Here is a 21,134-nt window from a genome sequence, read left to right as displayed (position 1 = left end):
GTTTGTAATTACATAATAGATCATTGTCATAAATACACTTTAGAGTATTTTTGTCTTTTAACACTCAATAGATCATTGTCATAATTTTAAGAATTGAACTAGTCAAAGTTGAATTTCCCATCTTTGACAACGCCATTTTTAAAAGTCAACTGTGCTACCTGAAACCCGTTTACACAGAGTCTGTGCACACACATGGGATAGGGTCGGGATCCACCCCATGTGAGAGCCGCTGCACAGGCAAAGGGGCCTGTGGGGCTTAATTCTTTAAAAGTACCCCATCTTGGAAGTCCAAATGATGAGTTCTGTTACAGAACTTCTGTATATCGATATACAGATTATGCATTCCAGATTCCAACTGTTGACAAAATCATCCTGGAAAATCCAAGGCTTATTGGAATTTGATTTCAGTTCACAACCCACAAATGTTCCCTTCGTCATTTCAAGAAAAATCCATCCATTTTTAATCCGAGCTCAAAATTATCACCATCACCAAACCCAAATTAGCACGAAGTTTTTCAAATCTGGTTATGCTTCCGCCATCTCATCAAACGGATATTCGGATTCATATATTGAAAATGAAGCTGTAAAAATTCAAGCCATTCTCAAGCTTCAGTCCCATAAATCAGTAGAAGATATCCAGCAGTCTCTTGCAAAATGCACTCTCTCTTTATCAGAAGAGTTAGTACTCAACGTGCTGAAACGGCACCGCTCGGATTGGAAAGTGGCTTACGCGTTCTTCGGTTGGGTTATTAATGTGAAAAATGCACATGGGTTTTTCCCAAATACCTGCATTTTTAACGAAATGCTTGATATTCTTGGCCGAATGAAACGCTTTGAAGAGCTTTCCCAAGTGCTCGACGAAATGTCTAAGAGGAAAAATTTGATAGATGAGCGAACATACGGAGTTGTGACACATAGGTATGCTTCCGCACATAAAGTCGAGGAAGCGGTCGAATTTTTCTACAAGAGAAAAGAGTTTGGTTTACAGCAAGACTTGATCGGTTTTCAGACGCTTTTATTGTCATTATGTCGGTACAAGCACGTGGAGGAAGCCGAATTATTGTTCCACAATAAGAGAAGCGAGTTTAGGGACGATATTAAGACATGGAATATCATTCTGAATGGATGGTGTGTTCTGGGTAGTTTACCAGATGCCAAGAGGTTTTGGAAGATTATCATGGCGTCAAGGTGCAAACCAGATATATTTACTTGTGGGATTTATATTAATGCATTGAGCAAGTCAGGGAAGATAAGTAGTGCAGTGAAGTTGTTTAGGTCAATGCAGGAGAAGGGATGTTGGCCAGACGTGGCTATTTGCAACTGTATCATCGACGGATTGTGTTTCAAGAAGAGAATTTCCGAGGCATTAGCAATTTTCCGCGAGATGAATGGGATGGATTGTTCACCAAATGTTGCTACTTATAATTCTCTAATTAAGCATTTGTGTAAAATTAGGAGGATGGAGAAAGTTTATGAGTTGTTAGATGAGATGGAAGATAAGGGAGGGTATTGCTTACCGAATGCTTTAACTTACAGTCATTTGCTGAAGAATGTTAAGAAGCCCGAGGAAGTTGATAAGATTTTGGGGAGGATGGAAAAGAGTGGATGTGCATTGCTTGGTGATACTTACAACTTGATTTTGAGGTTGTTTGTTCACTGGGGAGATGAAAAGCGGGTGAAAGATACTTGGGACGGGATGGAGAGGAGTGGATTGGGACCGGATCAGAGATCTTATACGATCATGGTTCATGGCCTTTATGAGAAGGGAAGGACAGAGGATGCGTTGAGTTATTATATTGATATGGTGTCAAAGGGAATGATGGCAGAACCAAGGACGAAGTTATTGGTGGATGCCATGAACACAAAATTGAAAGAGGGAGAATAGGTCGAGGAGATGGGACGATGAATAGAAACAGTTAATCTAAGTGTTCACGCAGGATACAATAGAGGAATAGAAGAGGCTGAGAAATGGATACAGCTTTGTGATAAATGTTTGTGTTTGCCTGAGATTTGTCACCGGGCAACTCGAGCATCTCTGGTTATGCATTAGGTTCAAATTGTGGACACCAAAGAAGCTTTTCGATATGTATTTATTCTAATGCTCTATTTACGGAAGATTTATTTGTACACATTATTGAACATTACTACATAGGAAATGTGAGTTTTTACTCCTTTAATTATTCCCTAATCTTGTCCAGTGCAATTAAGCAGCTGTTTGAGCTCCATTCTTTTCCAATTTTTTCTTCACATCTCATTTTGCTACAGTAGCAAAAATATTTCAAAATTAGAGTCTTCAGATTGTCAGAATTGAATGTATATGACGGGGCTGTTGGAAATAAATATGGACTAGTTTACCCTCATTGTCTCACTCAAACATCCTAAACAAAAATATATGGCAAGGGCATAGATGAAAATCAACATTTTATTTGTGGCTTGTCTGTGCACATGTCAGAGGGATGTACCGATAAGGAATTAAATGTCCACTAAATTCGAACATGGGGGACCCACAAAAGTTGAAAATGAGAGTGCAAAATGAGAATTGGATGGAAAAGAATGAGGAGCAAACAGCCGGTAAATGTACCAAACATATCATAACTATAGACTGGAAATCCGCCATAACATATCTTAGAATAAAGAGGTAAAATCATCAATCCATCCACCAACACTGGAAGTTGAAAGATAATTTATAGAAAATTTGAGCCAAGTTGTGAGTGATATATTACGAAACATGGCAACATCTCATGATCAAAATCTCAGTTAGCAAAAAATAATGAACTGATTACACTAGACATATACATCACATAAACGATGAACATTATGCTGAAGGAGCTGAAGCTGCAGGTGTAAACCAGCCGCGTTGAATCTCAATGGCTTTCTTTCTTCTAGCAAGTCGGGACTTTGTCCTTGCTCCTGTATTCCGATGAAGAGTTCCAACTTTCACAGCTTTATCAATGACAGAATATGCCTCTGCAATCAGCATCTCAATGGGAAGAACTTCTTCAGCTTGAGCCTCAGGCTTCTTTCCAAGAACATCAAGCGCTTCTAGAACCTGATAATGCAAGAAACGAATTTAAATAGCAGAAATAGCCAAATCCAACAATTTACAACTCAAGACCATGGAAATCACCAGCCGATACACAGTTCTATATGTCTCCTCAAATAAGTAATTTAATGACTTTCAAAAATAAGGCCATTGGCTCAAGGAAAAAACATATTTCATAGCATTTCAACCTCAACACCTTTACACTAACTATTAAAAAAAAAAAGAAAATATCACTTCACATCAACAATTATGCAACAAAACTAGAGCTTCCTTAAAAATTGTTCTTATAATATAAACTTGTGCTAGACAAAGGCATTGTTATACACATCATTGTGCAACTGTCCTCGTGCTTTTCTCTGCAACATGCATTGTTCTCTCATCAGCAAGTCAAAAATTTCATGCACGAGCACAAATATACAACATAGTTTTAAAATATATTTCTTCCTTCAGTACTTATCTGTAAGAATTGTCATGGTATTCACGTTGTTTTAGGGGGACTCGAGTAATGCAGTAAATGGTTATGCAAATTTATGACAGCAGTGATTTTATTCAATTATTGGTCTTCAAAAGTACAATTTGCGCAAATCATGCGATTAGTTAAGTGCCTTCACTTTCACGACATGATCAAGACAGAAAACTTCTCATGCCCTGAGAGAGGGCTCTCATCTAAATTTCCTGTTCATGTTTCAGTCAATGTTTATTTCCAATTCAGCAGTTATGCATTTTCCAGAAGCATCCCAATCTGGTAATCTCCAATTTAAAGCTTCAACTGGAATACTTATACTCTGCAACAGAACTGCATCAATTTGTATATCTAACCAACTTAATAGTGTTTTAAGCAGCTTTGTTATTGATAGATCTCTCTCTCTCTCCCCCCATAAAATACTCACCTGTCACTAGGTGTGGTCGGGGATGGGCTTGGCCGAGCCCCATCGGTAGATTAGATAATATCAGAGCACATCAGGGAGAGGGGCATGGCAATTAGTGCAGGTATTATGACAAATCATGATACCATGGGGTATCAAACCAACAACTAGCCCAGTATGTATTATTCTGCATGTTTTGTCTACCTCTTCAAATTAATAATAAGTTACAAACATTGACCTCGAACATCCAAAAAAGTGGACAAGGGATTTCCCTTGGCACTGTTGACAAATCATGATCTTGGGGTTATCAAACCAACAATTAGAACTAAATATTTCAAACATCCATCTGCTGTCTTTTTACCTCTTTCACGAAAATTAGATTTTCAAGTCCATAGAAAAGTCAAATTATGGTTGCTTTGGTTATTAAACCAGCAACTAACCATATCTATAGGAAAGACATCACCATAAAACTTACTGGCATTTATATTCAGTTAATAGATAGAATTATATCTTGCTGCTTTACACTTAAAAGATAATTAATTATTCACAGTTTTTCACATTTCTAGATTATTATAATACTTATAAAACACTCCCCAATTTGCATGCTGCAAAACATGTGTATAGATGATAAATGAGTACCAAGTATACGTCCAACGAAGCATTTTACCATAGATTCTAGGAGTTCAAATCCAATGTTTAGGCCGTATAGCTACCATGGATCCTTAAGCCAGCAATAAGCAATTATATACAGGCACAAGCCTGAAACAAAGGGATGTTTACACTTGCACTCTCCATCAGAAACAAGAAGCATGCAGACGTCCAAATTTGTGAGTTGAGTATCCTCAAAAATACTTGTGCCTTTCCTGAACTCTTCTGAGCAGCCCAAAAGGCCAAAAAAGTAAAAATAAAAAATTGTATGCGAATGAAGGGGTCAACTCGACCCCTATTGAGCTAGAATTTTGGAGATCAACTGATTTGCTCTAAATGCATGACACATGAGCACGACTAAAGTCAAGTTAGCAGATTTTTGAATATTGTTGAGACATGCTTTCAGCATATAATCTTGCATAATATATTACAAAAAAATTATACAAGTCGATGAACTATTAAATTATGTTTGTTGCATCACATACAGCTTAAAGGCTTTAGTACCAGGCTATAAGTTGCTGCACGTGGCCTAGTGTTTAATTCTCACAAGTAATGCTTTTGTTGATGTTCCACAATAAGAATTAAACAAATAAAAAACAAACAGATTTTGAAGTTAAAATTGAAATTTGCAAGGAAGTTTTGTACATATCACATCTGAGAAGCTACTTTTTCCCATTTCAACCCTCAAAAAAGGCCAAAAGCCCTCAAGTTGCGAAGTGTAAACGCTAGTAAGGCTTGCAAAGGAGACCTCTTAAGACTCCCTATGGCTTAATAGGCATATTCTAATACTTAGACAGTTAAGACTTACATTGAATTTCACATATATAGTAGATTAATTGTGTCGAGAATGTAAAATAATCTAACAGCAAACCCAATCTATGCAACTCCAAAAATCAGAGAATCACTGGATAATTGGAAAACAGATTGCTAGAAATATTCTTGATTACGCAAATTGAGCTTGAAACAAAGCAAATTAACCTTTTTCATCCGAGTTCTGATCTCAGATTTCCGTGCCTTGTTATAAACCCGCCTCTTCTCAGCTTGTCGAGCCCTTTTCGCAGCAGAGTCCGCCTTTTTCTTAGGTGCAGCTTCACACACAATGGATCGCCGGAGTGGCATTTGAACCGGGCTTACCAAGACCAGTCCTACCCAAAATCAAAAACACTTGGTAAAATGTCGAGTTCTACATCAAATAAAACAACAAACCCACAAGTTTAAGCTAACAAAAATGGAATATTGGAAATGGGTTTCCTATTTTTTGCTAACCTTTGGAAAAAAGGCTGAAGGAAGTGGTCGAGGAAAAGCTGAGTGGCCTGAAGGCGGCGCTAGCGGCAGTTGGAGTGCTACTGAGAGAGAGACTCTGGATCTTACCGGGAAGGCCACGCGATATGCTATGAATCACTGCTACAGCCATCTCTGTGCGAGTGCGTGACGCCCAATACCGAAGGAAATTGAAGAAGAAATTCTCCCGTTGTTGCTTATCAATGTTATCCACGGGACAATTCACTTCACATTAATATGAATTTGGGCCTTGTTTGGGAAAATGGACAGACAGTGAAACGACAAATTTGGCTTTACTTATTGCTAGTAAGTTATATAATTACTTATCTTGAAAAGAGCTTGACGGCTTGTTCTAAAAAACGAGTGACAGGAGTGTGATTAATAAAATAACTCAATTATTTTTCCATGATTTTGTATAAAATCGGCACACCAAGTGTTTTATATTGGGAGTTATCATGCAAGGAAAATTTATGCCATCGAGATCTATCAAGAAACAATAGTCGAAGTATCCATTGCAAATCAACTATGTAATTTGCGAGGAATTGTGTTCATGGCAAACGAGTTGGATGTGACAATTTTGGTAAGATCATCTAATTTGACACTATCGAATCTGTCAACTAATAGAAATGAGTTAATGCTATTTAAATCAACGGGTGATCGTGTTATAGGGCATAAATCAATAATTCATATATTTAATTAGATTTGTCATTTAGTTGGCTCAAAAAATTAAAAGGTTTATAGAGAAGCAATCTCTTGTAATGGGTTGTGGTAAGAGTATACATGGGCTTCCATAATCATCGAGCCCACTTTGTAAGCCCATACAAATTTAGCATTTAATACTTGTTCTGTAAAATTTCAAATAATTGTAAGCATATATTATTTTATGTAAGTCGACTCTTATAAGGATGTCAAATGGACCGAACGGCTTGTTAAAACCCAGCCATGGGCAGCTCCGCTCATCATTTCCCACGAGCCATTTTGACGAGCTCATGGGCTCGTCAAAAAATATGATTTTTTTTTTTTTTGAAAAAGGTCCAAAAATGTGCAAATTTACCCAAAAAAAATAAATTTAAAAATTTTAAAAATCCCTAGTTCGCGGGCGGCTCAACTCGGCCCACGAGCTCCTGAGCTCACGCCAAGCTCTCCCCCGAGCAACGAGCTCGTGGGTAAAAGGGCCGAGCCGGCTCGACTCGATCCATTACTATCCCTAAATTCTCATTTATCCATGGAAATAGCTAACTTTTCACATCGCCTGTGTGGTCAAGTTAGTGTATAGGTTATTTTTACTATTCTTAATGTATGTATCGTCCCATTTTGATTAAAAATTATAGCTCATAAAATAAATGCATGTCATTAAATATCACTTGGAATCATGTTCGAAAATTCACCCAAGCTAATTCCCTTGGATCTACGCCGTTGCAAGAATGCTCATGCAATGTCCACTCACTCCACGGGAATGCACCAACATCAGTTGATACACGAACCTCCAGCCTTGATATCAATTGATGCAAGATATAAGCCCTCGGGGCATAGTCTCGTGGTGCAATGGATAGGAGTGAGGTTATCTCACGCCTTGCTGACAGTCGCAGTGTAGGGGTTCGATTTCTGAAACATGGAATTGAACTCCTTGTAGGCGCAGTGTACATGCAGCTTTTATTCCCTGAACTATTGGGGCACATCCTGCGATTTACCTCCCTCACAAAGCTCTAGGGCGGGGTGGTGGGGGCCCTCAAGATTGAGGTTCAACCTTTTTTTTTTATTATTGATGCAAGATATTGTTACCATTTTATTTAAAAATTATATTTCATGACACAAATACATCCATCTTGCATCACCCAAAATAAAGCATGGCTAATTGACTATCTACCACAATCCCATCACCTTGGACCCATTCATACTTCAAGCATGCTCCAAATTATTTTATTAATCAAAAGCTAAAAATAAAAAATAAATAAAAATCCTAGTAGTCGACTCGTGATTATTTTCTTGTTAAATCTATTTTCAATTTAACAAACCCAACATGTCATTTGGTCATAATTTTTTAGTATGAACTACATCGATTCTCCCCCGAGTGGACCCATTGATACCCCATAGCCTCTTGTCTGTCAAGAGTTTACCTTCCTCATGACAAGTCCAATCCCCAGCCTAAAATGATGTACAATTCAATAAAACCAGAAAAAAAAAAAAAAAAAAGTACATCTTAAGAGGAAAATAATTTTTTTGATTCATTTCCTATTGTATTTAGATATTTGCTCAATCCTAAAAGATTGTGAATCAAAAAGAAGGCAACGATAACTTTATGGGTGATGAATGGAGTGCAAATTGTGCAAGTTCAGCAATCATTTCAAAGCAATTCAAAGTACAGTAAGTAAAACGTTACATGACGATGAACAACGTTCAATGTATAATGAAACAATTAACTCTTTAAACGTGAAAGTCACATAGTGCTTGTTTGACAGTTTTAACACTATCAACGTGCCATATCATATTTCGTTTGTCCACGTAGGCTTCTCAAGTATCGATAACTTCGTGGATAATGGATGGAGTGCAACTTATGTAAGTTCAGCGATCATTTGAAAACAATTCAAAGTACAATGAATAAAACTTGACAATGAACAAACTTCAATATGTAATGAAATAATTAACTTCACCCTGCCCCACCCCTTCCAAATCCATGTTTTTGATGTTTCCACTTTCGCCCTGTTGATAATTTTGTATACAAATAAGTAAATTGGTGTTGTGTATTTTTGCCATTCTGCAGACAATCTCCCTCTTTTCATCATAATGAAATCCAAAGGATTTGCACATATTTGGCATATAGCGTGCATTGCCATTATACGTGAAATTTGACATATGTGCATTTGTCCACACACCCAAAGTGGAGGCCAACTCATTGCATTGCTGAATTTTGAATTCATCACGCAATCCGTTGAAAACAATATAACAAAACTTGTCGTCATCAATCATCATGAATTTTTTAAGCTCCTCTTATGTTGATTATAGCTAGTAGTGTTTGGGGATTTTAGTCGAGTCACTTGGGTTAGGGTCGTGTGATGTTGTTAAAAGTTGATAAAAGTTAGTTGGTTTTATAAAATTTGAGTTGAAAAGTGAATAAAAGTCGTGAGTTTAATGAAGTGTATGATTAAAAATAAGATTTGATTAGTTTTTTAGCAAACAAAAGCTTTACTAAATTAGTACTAAAATTCATCTTATAACGTAATATAAAATCTGATTGTATTGCACATTGCTCATGAAAGGCCTGCATTATAATCAATTATGTAAATTCATCTTACAGGTCATTCACTTTCGTGAAAAGTCTTCCTTGTGAAATTATAACCAATTTTGTACACTCATTTTAGTGAGAGATGTACGTACGATGATTTTTATAATTGGTATCTATTACTATTCATTTCATGTTTAATCGATTGTATAGAATTACTCATTTGAGTGACATTAAAAGCGACATCAAATTCTTACAGTTGACGAGAGAAGCTCTAAAATAACCATACAAAGATGTCAAGACAACTTGACTTGCTTGAACATCAAGTTCAAAATAAGAAAGTATATCTCAACAATTTAGATCGACAATACTCCCTAAATATTCTATAGACGTTACAATCCCTCGTCTCAAAAATGGTCTTTACACAAATCTAGTGTAAATCATCTTCGCTTTACCTATTGATTTGAATGTTCATACTATCATGGTATCATTCTCTATTCACTGATCAAGATGAATGTTCTTAGACCCCCTAATTTATAATCCAATACACGAAAATACATCACAACAATCACGAACTAATAACGACCTAAACTAACAATGATTCATCATTAATACGCACAGATTGTGCTACATGTACCTAACAACTTACAAAATGATTTACTACATAAGAAAATATTATGCACGGACAAGCATTTTTCAATCACAATCACAATCCTTACTAAGAACACGATCTTGCAATTACTATTCAAAACAGGTAGGCCACAACATTGGTTACATTAGGACAACGTGTACAAGGGACCATGTGCTACATAAGAACATAATGCAATAAATTGTGCGGAATTTCTAAATAGTGAGACATCGAGCCAGTTCTCTTCCTATTAGCTCTCGCCCGAGGACGCTCGAGGACGACAAAGTCAGTAATAATAAGGACTTTTCAATGAAATAGAACATACCAAACAACTTCCATGCATTATAAAAAGATCCTACAGATAATAGCAAAGCTAATATTTAAAACCCTAATATAATTGAGAATCCATCGGAACAAGATTACAAATTCTGATCGGCAAGATTTTTCGATTAGTAATTCCACACGCAGTCGAGCTCGGTGGAAGTGGGACCCATTTTCTGATTCTCCGGTGACGACCAGTGGTTAACAGGGCCATAACCAGTCATCTGATCACTGGTGCCGCCGTGCATTGTTGGAGGAGCCAGAGCGGAGAAAAAGAAAGGTAGCTGAAGATTTTCTTGGAGAGACCTCAAATTGGGAAAAGACGAGATTCCACCAATGTTTTTGGGAAAACCTGGTGAAGAAGATGAGTGACCTGCGATAAACATATTCTGGGAGGTGGCCGGTGGCAGCTCGAAGAGAGAGTCGTAGTTGAAACTCGGTGGTGCTGCGGTGGAGAAACAGGGCACGTGCTCATTGGCATTAGTGGCGTTGGCATCGTAGGAGCTGCTATCATGTTCAGTGATTGCAGCTGCGGATCCAAGGAGCGGCGGCAGAGAAACTGAAGAGGAAGAGCTAACTTCAGAAAAAGGGTTCATGCAGGTGGTCAGCCGCTTCTTGCCACCGCTTGTGGCGCTACCTGGGCCGCTCTTCTGAAACACTCGAGAAATTACCCACTCATCCTGGATGTCAAACAGTGACAAATATCACATCATTCTTTTGAGACATTCTCTCCACGTAAAAATAAAGATTTGATTAGGTTTAAATTACACTTTTAGAACATGAAAAATGGGTGAAAATTTATTCTTGATTCTTCATGATTATGAAGTCTTCATGATTATGAAGATATGAATGTACCATGCAAAGTAATATGATATGTACTGTACAGACAAGGATAATACAACAGATCTTTCCGCTTAAAAATCAATACAAACTATCATTATGAATTATTGCGTACGAAATTATGGTTGTTCGAGATTTTGAAAGGGAAATTCATTTGAAAATTATCTTTCTGCAAGAGATGATAGACAAAATGTTGGGATATTGGACATAATTAGCTGCTGTATTCGAACAGACAACCCAGAAACCAATACAGTATCAGCATATTTAAGGTTAATGGTTACTAACAATAGGTTAAACACAATTGATTTTCAATTTTGTACCTTGGAATTTCTAGACAAGTAGTGATAAGCTAATTTGCCTTCAAGGCGATACTCATGCATAACCCAGTTGCTCTTTTCACCCTTTGGAGCTCTTCCACGGTAGAAAACTAGGGTTTTCTTCATTCCCACCAGTGAGCAAGTCTTTGAGCTGTAAATTTCCCTGTCTTTTCCAGTGGCCTTCCAGTATCCAGCTTCTGTTGCGCGATTAGTCCTTAACCCAGTTGGATATTTCCGATCACGGAGGCTGAAGAAGTACCATTCTTTTTCTCCCATCTTAGCTTTCCCTATACAAAACGTTGGACTTAAAATAACAAATAAACAAGAGAGCAAACATGTACAACACAGTTTTGAGGAAAAACTTACCAGGAAGTTGCCAGGGCTCACACTTGTTAAGATCAACTTCAGCAAGGGCTCTACTAGTGAAGCTACAGTCAAGAACCTTCTTCAGAAGATAGTAAGTGATCAGTTCTTCATCAGTAGGGTGGAATCTAAACCCCGGAGGCAAATGTGAATCATTGCTGCTATCAACACAGTAAAAGTTCTCCATTGATCAAACAAATTATCTGAAGACAAGAAATCACTAAGCACACTGGAGAAATAGAAACATTACGATGATTTACCAACGGGGTTGGAAATTGGAACTGTTCGTAAGGTTTTGTAATTGGTTTAACAGAGAGGTGGAGTATTATAAGGGAGTGGCGTTCACGGGGATTTGATGGATCAAGATAAGGCGAAATAACAAGGTATGATATTGCTGGAAAATCTGCATTTCTGGGCTGTCCTCTGCTGATCACTCTATCATATGTCTAGAGAGAGAGAGAGATAGGTACAGAGTCTAGAGAGAGAAGATGAAGATTGTATATGTATAGTGTATGTATCTATTTGAAGAGCAAAGAAAATAGAAGTATGCGTGCGTGCGTGCGTGAGGAAGTGTGCAGGTATTCCTACTTATGTCAGTGAAGAAAAAATGAGAGGAAGGGAACAGATAGTAGTTTAAGGAGCGGGAGAAAATGAGCAAGGAGAGAAGAGGTTTGGATTTTTCACCATGGGAATCGGATCGATAAAGCTGATACATAGATGTAAGCAGTGCAGAACAACAGTACAAGATAAAATAATAATGAATTATGCACAAAATATTTTGTCCACTCTCTTAACAGAATATCACAAATTAGATCATTTTATAAAATAGGCAATTTTTTGCATCTAATCGTCTGCTGTCAACACTGTATCTTTCAAATAGGTGGGCACATCCAACAAAATGATTTAACTCAATAATAATCGTCTGGACAGTGACAATGTAAATCCTTGTCTTTGTTTTTCTCCAATCTTTCACTTAATATTATATTGATTGAACTAATAACTAAAAAAATATTTTTTTAAAGAAAATAATTGATTTGTGATTAGTAACAGAGTGTATATCGTATTGAGGATGATAGAAGTCATATGAGTTTTGAGAATTAATCAATAAATTGTCAAATGATTATTGTGTTCATTTGGGTTGAACGAGGACCTATACACCTTGAGTAGTGTACAAGAACTTCATGAGGAGATGCATTTGAGTATAGACAGGAAAATATTGACTAGTGTTGACATTTCAAATAAAGTTTTAGTTCTACTATGCCGTCAAATTCTTTGACACCTTAGATAACAGAGTGCTGTTATTAGTCAACACTATCATTCAATAAGTTCTCTACAATTCATTGTTAGTGCCAGTTTACTACTCAAACTATTTTTCTTACAACTTTACGTACTATTAATTACTAACTTTATGAGTTCGTTTAAGTAAAAACTTGTTTTAATAGATGCAAACTTGTTTTTCTCTCAAATGGACAAATTCTGTCAAAGTAGTGTTTTTATAATTATTTCAACCAATTCAATTGAGCTACAAATTTTATTAACAATTTTGGATATTCAATCTACAAACTAAACTTGGAAAATGCACTTGCAGCATACACCTACATGCAAATGAACATAGAACTAGCCTCTATTTGTTGAGGATTAAAATCAGATTTTTAATAGATTCTGATAAAAATTGATAAAATATATGATTGAAAAACTGTGAATTTTATGAAATATATAATTAAAATTAATTGTTGACTTTGATTTGGATTAAAATTGAAATTTTGATCTCTATCAAACAGAAACATATATCGTGCAAAAAAATTTTGAAGGTGTAGGTTTGTATTTGTAAATAATTTTAGGTATTTTTCAAAGTACAATTAAGAGAAATTCAACATAATTAAACAAACTTTTATCTCTTATATACACGGACAAAAACCAAAAACAAAGTATAATTGTCAATCAAATTCAAGGACAGGGAAAAGAAGCTATTCTCTTTTGACTTTTTCCACTTTGTGTCCTACTCCCTCTGACTTATATATTCACTGATTCGACTGATTTAACAGACTTTTTGTATTATCTTTAAACCATCTTAATAACAACAACAACAACAATGACACCACTGCGTTGTATATTTGTAAAGCAAACAAAAGCTTTTCCTCCTATCAAAAAAACCAAAGCTTTTCCTCAAATGTATCTTCTGTTTAATCATTTTCATGTAATAGGGCAGATAACTAGTATAAAATATGCATAATGCTTTTAAGTTGCAGAAGTATGCACCAAACAATACACTATTAGTTGCATTAATACTGAGCAAATCTATGACCTAACTGCAACACAGAGGCAGTGTAAAATTTGAAGTTTACACAGTTTGATGGAAGTAGCAGAAAGGCTGAGGGTAGTTGTTAACCAAAACCCATAAATATTACATGCAGTGTGGTAATGGTACTGGTAAAGAAGATTTGATTCATGGGAAAAAGTTGGAATTTTTTCTTTTGATTTTTGTATGTTAAAAGCTGAAAAATGAGATTGAAAGAATGAGAGAAAATCTTTTCTTCTCGAGCCCATAACCTTCAATCTGGTTTATTCATTTATGGGGGACCCAGTGGCACGTGGATGAAAGTTTGGGACACGTTTGGAGTCAACATACTTGTTTGTTGGAAACGAATAAGATACGAGAATCGCTCTATATCAATTGTTGAGAATTGGATCAAATAATAAAGACAAAAATAATATGGGCAATATGTATATAATGGATTGCAAAGAAAACTAGATTTACATGGAAGAAGAGGAGAATTTCATATTCCAAGAAAATAAAACTGCATTTATAAGATTTGATGTATACTACAATGATCTAATTGTTATTTGAACTTATGAAGAACCTATACCTTGTGGGTATATATAGTCAAATCTTGGAGTTATGGATGAAGTAAAACACAAAAAATGCGATAGAAATCAACTAGGAGTAAGGTTGGACAAAACTCTTGAACCGAGTAGTTCTTCTTAAGTTAAATATTCGAACAAGTATCTGAATTGATAATCGACGAATTTGGTTCGGTTCTCGGTGCTAGATCGAGAATCAAAAGATCTAATAAGAACCAAATTTTCTTAATTTTTTTAATTAATTTATTTTAAATAACCCAAATTATTTATTTTTCTAAATAAATTAGCAACTAGTTAATTTAGCTCGAAGTCAAAACTATGATTTTCCTATTTCTAATTTTCAGTTCAAATCCAACTTAATTAAATTGACCTAAGTTTTATCCAAATTTGTTACTTTAATGTAGTGCCGTTTCTACCGTTTTGGAGATATTGAATTGAAGCTCCACAACGCGTTTCTTAATTTTTTTGAGCTCACTATATTTCTCTTCCTGTGATTTTAACAATCAAATTTATGAAGAACACAAAAAAGAGGGATGCAAAAGACACATAAGATTGGACTACGTTATTTTTTAAAAGCTAAAATTGAACATATCATTAGTTGAATTAATGTAACCTTATAAATATTAAAAATTTTAATTATAATACGAAATTTTGGAACCGAATGAATCTAATCGAACAGAATGGAACCGAACTCGAACGGTTCCATAATTAAATTTGAACCTAACAGTTCCACTTACTAAATACCTGAAAATTTTGGATCCGATTTGGTTCTTGTTAAAATCGAACTGAATTGAACCATGTTCAACCCAACTAGGAGACCTCTTCTCTAGTCCAAGTGCCACCATCGCGTGCCCAACGCCGGCTTTGCTTTCTTTTGTTGCTTTCAACGCCGCGCCTACTCCTTCATCAATTTCAAAGTCCTTATTTCAATCAAACCCCCAATCCATGAATCAAATTTTCAAATAACATAGAATTTGAATCAAAACCTAACAAACTTCACGTTAACACAAATTCCATAACAACTAAGTAAGCCCCCGTTTGGCCTCAATTACATCTCATCAAGTTAAGTTAAATTTTGCTCTCTCCTACTTTCAACCACACAATATTCAATAAAATAATATTACACGTAAATCAAAAACTTTTCATTTTTTTATAACAATCCATTTTTTTTTTTTAAAAAAGCACTATTCGCCCCATTATAATCAAAATTAATGGGGGCCAAACGGGGGCTAAGTTTCCATGCTTCCATGTCATTTTCTAACTCTTCCACCATGCCCCTTTTGGGCACATCATGCCCCTGTAGGGATACTCAGCAACTATGAACTAAATTCAAGCCCTGTTTATTAGCAGATATATCTTGTCCACCAACTTTGCTTGAATCATCCCATTCGTTTTCAACTCCAATCGAGTCACATAAACTGCTCGAATCACTATGGACACTCCCAACTTCACCTAAGTTGTCAAAACTGCTCAAATCACTACGAGCAAGAAGATCACAACTAGCACTAGTTGAACTATTGGGATGTTTTTCAATATCATTACTCGAATCACCACAAGTAACCAGATCATAAATAACTCTATCTGAGTTATTGCTTGTCAAGCCATAAGTTATAGCTATTTCCACATTAACCATCAAACCTTCCAAAACACATAATCGGGACTTTTTTCGCCCTTTAACACAACTCTGGCACCTTCGGTAACTTTCAGAACTCTAACTCCATAGCATAGATGTATTATTTTGAATCATGAGTTCTTAAAGAGATAATATTTCTATTTAAACCTAGAATATGTCTCACCAAGCTAAGTGTCATGACCATTCCCATCAAACATCTTCATTCTAACCTTATCAATACCAGTTATTTCACAAGGCTAGTCATATTTTATCACCATGAAACTCTTTAAAACTATTTCATATGAAGAAACTAATCCCAACTAGAACACATATGAAAAGTGCAGGTTGTATCAAGAATTCAATCCTCGTCGAATTTGGAGTCATAGTCAATAATCACCAAAATATCTCCACTACTACAGTCTCCTTCTGCAAGACTGGCATCACCAAAATTTCTTGGTTGCCCATTCTGATCCGTGGTGGCAAACTTATTCTTATTCCGCCACTCATAGCACTACTTCTTCATATGTCTCTTGTTGTTGAAGTATCAACAGACTTTATCACTATCGATACTCTCGACTTTGCCCTTTTACGATTAACTGTTTTTCTCTCACGAATGACAAGACCCCCTACTTGGGCTTCAGATCTAACTACCAAATGTTTTGTTTTATCCTTAGAATAAAGTATGTTGTATGTTTTCGTCAATAGTGAAAGTATCCAGACTATAAATGATAGTATCTCTAAGAATCATATGTGAAGGCGACGACAAACATAACAATACCAACCGTAAGTCATCTTCATTGTACTTGACCTCCATGATCTTCAAATTAGTGACGATTTCCTTGAAATATCGATAGATGATCTTTCAAAGATCCACCTTTTGTCAAGCCATAAAAATATAAGCGTTGTTTCAAGTTTAACTTACTAGTCAAACTCTTTATCATCAAGAACTGTTCTGATTTTAATCACAATCTAGTGGCACTTTTCTTCTTTAACATGTCGCGAAGAACTTGATTAGAAAGATAAAGATATATTTTTTATAAGACTTTTCAATCCTTGCATTGGTTATCCTCTGCGGTCATTGTTGTAGCCGTTCTATCCACCCTAATAAAGTACTATCCAAGTCCAGTTGAGCAATAACTGCTTGTATTTTGATCCACCATAAAGAAAATCTATTGTTGCGATCAAAAAGTGGAATTTCAAATTTCATAGTTCTCATCCCTGAAACAATTAACCTTGTTCAAACCTCACTCTAATAATGGACCTCCAAATAAATCATCAGAAAAAACTTTGACTCTAATATCAATTGTTGGAAACAAATAAGATATCAATGTTGAGAACCATACCAAATAATAAAGATGAGAATAATATGAGTAATAAGAAAATAGTGAATCACAAAGAAAACAAGATTTACGTGGAAGAGGAGAGTTTTATTTACTAGGAAATTAAAATTGTGTTTACAATATTTTATATTTTCAATCTAAATCAAAACAATTCTCTCAAATTTCTAATGTATACTACAATAATGTGATTGTTATTTCAGCTTAGACCTTGTGCATTGTATATAGAAGCTAAATCTTAGAAATGTGGATGAAATAAAGCACAAAAAGGCGATATAAATAAACAAGGAGACATCCTCTCTTGTCCAGGCTGCGTTGCCCACCACCCACTCGATGCCTCGGCGCCTTATTGTCAACCTTGCTACTTTCTCTCGCAACTTTTGATGCCACGATGCCTCGACTCTGTTGTGGTGTTTCCAAAACACTTCATCATCAATTCCAAAATCCTTATCCCAATCAAACTCTTAATCCATGATGAAATTTGATCCCTTATCTATTCAAACTCTCAAACCAAAATTATCTAAGTTTCCTTTATGAATCAAACTTCAAAATCACATGAAATTTGAATCACAACCTAACAATTTTAAATTTAAGAAAAATGTTTTAGAGGTTCCTAATTTTTTTTCTATTATACATTATTTTTGTGTTATTAAATTTAAATTGTATTTAAATTATAAATCAGTTAATAGGGGAAATAGGGATATCTTTTCTTTTCAAATTTGCAATTACTGAAAATATTTATTTATTTTGTCTCTTAAGATGTGAAACAAACACGTTTCGTATGCGTTTTAAATGAATCATGTATGGAAAATGTCAACGGAGGACCAAGCTATAATATAATATGAAGGTATGTTTACCCAACTTTAATAAGTTAAAGACTGCCACTACAATTTTCTCGAATTTGTGTTGTTATGACTTTGTGTGCTATGTTACTGTGACAGGGCGCCTATTTGGCACCCCCTTGTTAGAGCACCCCCTATTTGAGTATCAAAACCCTTTCTCTACACTTAGTCCAAAATTGGTAGGCTGTAAAGTGTAATGACATAAACTAAAAATATATTTGAAGAATTTGCAGGGTGTGAAGGCAAATTTATCAGTAAAGGTCGTGACCATATAAATTTCTTAGGATTAACAACTCTTTAAGGATGTGAGAGATCATTCTCACTTTGCTGTAGTTGTCGTCTTCTTCCCATCTCTCGTTCCCAACAAATCCACTCCTCCTCGGTCTAGATCGACATTCCTTATGTTTGGCAAAGGCCCCTCTCTTGCATCTCTCGACCATCATTTTGCTCCCATTGATTCCAATACGACTCTACAAGTCTAGGCAAATAAAAGATCATGACATGTCAGTTTCAATACGATAGGACGATCATACTTGTGGATCAATTGATGCATGGACTATGGCCAATCCATTGCTAAGGCCACTAGCCCCCTTTTTTTTTTAATCTTCAAAAAATAGAACAGAAAAACTTGTTCTTTTTGGCAATGGACAATTCAATATAGGCTTGTTTGAGTTAGCCTGTCCCTAGAGTGGCTCTAGTGCTCATGCCGAGGCTTAGTGAGCCTTTATTGCTCGATCCATGTCTATGGTCGGAATGTACAACACAAACATAATTGGTCTTTACATGTCACGTGTTTCTAAATTTTGATCATGACACATTTTGACACGATTAATCGTGTCATTCCAATTTCAACACAATTCTATTCTAGTGCGTGTATCTCGTTCCAGTATGATCAACTTATAAACTCAATTTATAATTCTAATTATAAGAATTTCTATTCCCCTCAAACCAAACATGCCCTTAATTTCACAACAATTAGAAAACTCAATTCCCATGCATGTGTCTTTCAGAAATCCCATCCACTATATAAATTAGAATATCAATTCTCAGGTCCCTCCATCCATCACCATCAAAAAGAACTTGATTGATTGATGCTCTAAGATTTGGACGCGTCATGCTCGGATTTTTAGATGCAGGCTTTACATCAAATCATCATATCAATCTGCATGCTATTATTATGTTAGTCCTCACGCACCCCACTCAACCCCACCCCGCAATCTTTACCGTTTCGGTTTGACAGTAAAAATAATAATTTAAATAATAATTCTTCTGAAGAATGTATGATTAAAAAATTAAAAATAATTTGAATTTAAGTGTAAAATATTTTATTATGTAATTTTTTGATTGAAAATGAATTGAAAAATAAATTATATTATTTTAAAGGGAGCAAACAGAACTTTAGGTTTGCTTGTTATTTTGAGTGAATTGTCGAAACGATCATGAACTTTGTAAAAGGTTTTCAAGAGGTTACTAAATTTTAAAAATCATCTAAATGGTCACCGAATTTTGCAAAAGATTTTTATGGGATCATTGAATTTCAAAAATCACCTAAACGGTTACTGAACTTTGCAAAATGTTTTCCAATGGTTATTGAATTCAGTGATCTCGTGGAAACCTTTTGCAAAATTCAGTGACCTCATGGAAATCTTTTGTAAAATTCAATAAACATTTAGGTGAATTTCAAAGTCTAGTGACCTCATAGAAACTTTTTGCAAAATTCAGTGACCATTTATGTTATTTTTAAAGTTCATTGACTCCTTTAAAACTTTTTACAAAGTTCAATGACCATTTCGACAATTCACTATGGTATTTTTGGCCTTTTTATTTGTATTAAACTCGAGCGTTATGCAATAAGATAGCTCGTTCAAAGCAAATCAATTTTCAAAGTTATATACTTGCGTTTAATTAAGATTTAATGACTCGTTAGAGACTGTATAATAATATCATATTATAATTTGAAATTTTCTTTTGAAAGATTAAGCTGCCGTTTGGTCCCTTTTTTGGTTAAAAAAGAAGAAATTATTTTGAATTTATGTATAATATTATTTTTATTGAAAAAAATGTGATTAGTAAGAAGATAGAAAAAAATAAATTATAATTTTATTGAGGATCGAACAGTGATTAACTTTGTTAAAACGAATAATTAAAACCCTTATATACTATTCCTGATTCCTTTACAACATTTTGTCTTCGCATTAATATCCACACCTTTTTTAGCAATTACCTTACAATATTAACGTACAATTTTATTTTATTTTTTTCAGAAAAAACACATATTTATTCAAATTGATTTATATGCTAAAAAAATCTTGTTTTTCACAAGTTTCTAAATCAATTACAGGCAGGGCCTATTATAGGTAGGACTTATTTTACACGTTTTTGAAAAATCAAAAATTACTTCTAAAATAAAGAAATTGCTTTTTAAATATGTTTGTGTAATTTTTCTTGAAATCTTCATTAGTCTAAAAATTGAGGTTGATGACTTAATCGAGAAATTTTTCTTCCTTTTGCCTCATTTATATAGGCTGATTTTATTTTTCACACTGATTAAAAATCTTATTTAATATTATTGAAAAAGAAATTTTTTAAATCTACCCTTGCCCCCGTTTGAGCTACATTATTGTAAAAATAAGAATAAAAAATATAGTCGATATGGATCTCACACAAGAGATAAAAAGTCAAATAAAATTTATATTTGTGCAATTTTAAAATTAAGTAAAAAAATTGATCATAACTAAACAAATTAAAAATAATAAACAATTGTGATATACTTTATAGGCAGTTGACTTTAGAGTAATACAAAAACAGTTGAGTTCTTCATTTTTCCTGATTCGGTGTTTGTTATTTTCTTTTTGTGAGATTTCTTCATTGTTTTTGCATGTGAATGAGAATACAAACAGCTCTCCTATCGAGAGATGATGATCACACTTTCAAACAAAAATGACGACAAGCTG

General features: G+C 34.9%; 3 protein-coding genes across 3 annotated transcripts; 1 reads left to right on the top strand and 2 right to left on the bottom strand.

Moving 5' to 3' along the window:
* The first annotated feature begins 273 nt into the window (after window positions 1–273).
* LOC111395615 (putative pentatricopeptide repeat-containing protein At3g15200) lies at window positions 274–2,180 on the top strand. Its single transcript, XM_023021695.1, has one exon. It carries the CDS (start codon window positions 293–295, stop codon window positions 1,883–1,885), a length of 1,593 nt encoding a protein of 530 aa, XP_022877463.1. The 5' UTR covers window positions 274–292; the 3' UTR covers window positions 1,886–2,180.
* A 486-nt stretch (window positions 2,181–2,666) lies between these two features.
* Window positions 2,667–6,067, bottom strand: LOC111395614 (30S ribosomal protein S20, chloroplastic). The gene is made up of 3 exons (XM_023021694.1): window positions 5,824–6,067; window positions 5,536–5,702; window positions 2,667–3,049 (listed from the first exon to the last, which is right to left on the bottom strand). Exons 1-3 carry the CDS (start codon window positions 5,969–5,971, stop codon window positions 2,816–2,818), a joined length of 549 nt encoding a protein of 182 aa, XP_022877462.1. The 5' UTR covers window positions 5,972–6,067; the 3' UTR covers window positions 2,667–2,815.
* A 3,780-nt stretch (window positions 6,068–9,847) lies between these two features.
* On the bottom strand, window positions 9,848–12,018 carry LOC111396458 (protein CUP-SHAPED COTYLEDON 2-like). The gene is made up of 3 exons (XM_023022889.1): window positions 11,531–12,018; window positions 11,168–11,451; window positions 9,848–10,687 (listed from the first exon to the last, which is right to left on the bottom strand). The coding sequence occupies exons 1-3, from the start codon at window positions 11,712–11,714 to the stop codon at window positions 10,136–10,138; spliced, it is 1,020 nt and encodes a 339-aa protein (XP_022878657.1). The 5' UTR covers window positions 11,715–12,018; the 3' UTR covers window positions 9,848–10,135.
* Window positions 12,019–21,134: the final 9,116 nt, after the last annotated feature.

This window comes from Olea europaea, chromosome 6, assembly GCF_002742605.1.
Source record: "Olea europaea var. sylvestris chromosome 6, O_europaea_v1, whole genome shotgun sequence".
NCBI classification, from domain to species: Eukaryota; Viridiplantae; Streptophyta; class Magnoliopsida; order Lamiales; family Oleaceae; genus Olea; species Olea europaea.
This window is presented reverse-complemented; position numbering and strand designations above follow the sequence as displayed.

Bases quoted from the DNA above. Each gene is read 5' to 3' on its own strand.
- LOC111395615 (XM_023021695.1), top strand. From the start codon at position 293: ATGATGAGTTCTGTTACAGAACTTCTGTATATCGATATACAGATTATG.
- LOC111395614 (XM_023021694.1), bottom strand. From the start codon at position 5,971: ATGGCTGTAGCAGTGATTCATAGCATATCGCGTGGCCTTCCCGGTAAG. The intron at 5,703-5,823 runs GTTAGCAAAAAA...GATTTTGGGTAG, and splicing joins CTTCAGCCTTTTTTCCAAAG to GACTGGTCTTGGTAAGCCCG. The intron at 3,050-5,535 runs GTTAATTTGCTT...TTGCATTATCAG, and splicing joins TCAGAACTCGGATGAAAAAG to GTTCTAGAAGCGCTTGATGT.
- LOC111396458 (XM_023022889.1), bottom strand. From the start codon at position 11,714: ATGGAGAACTTTTACTGTGTTGATAGCAGCAATGATTCACATTTGCCT. The intron at 11,452-11,530 runs GTAAGTTTTTCC...CGTTTTGTATAG, and splicing joins TGAGCCCTGGCAACTTCCTG to GGAAAGCTAAGATGGGAGAA. The intron at 10,688-11,167 runs GTACAAAATTGA...TTTGACATCCAG, and splicing joins ACTTGTCTAGAAATTCCAAG to GATGAGTGGGTAATTTCTCG.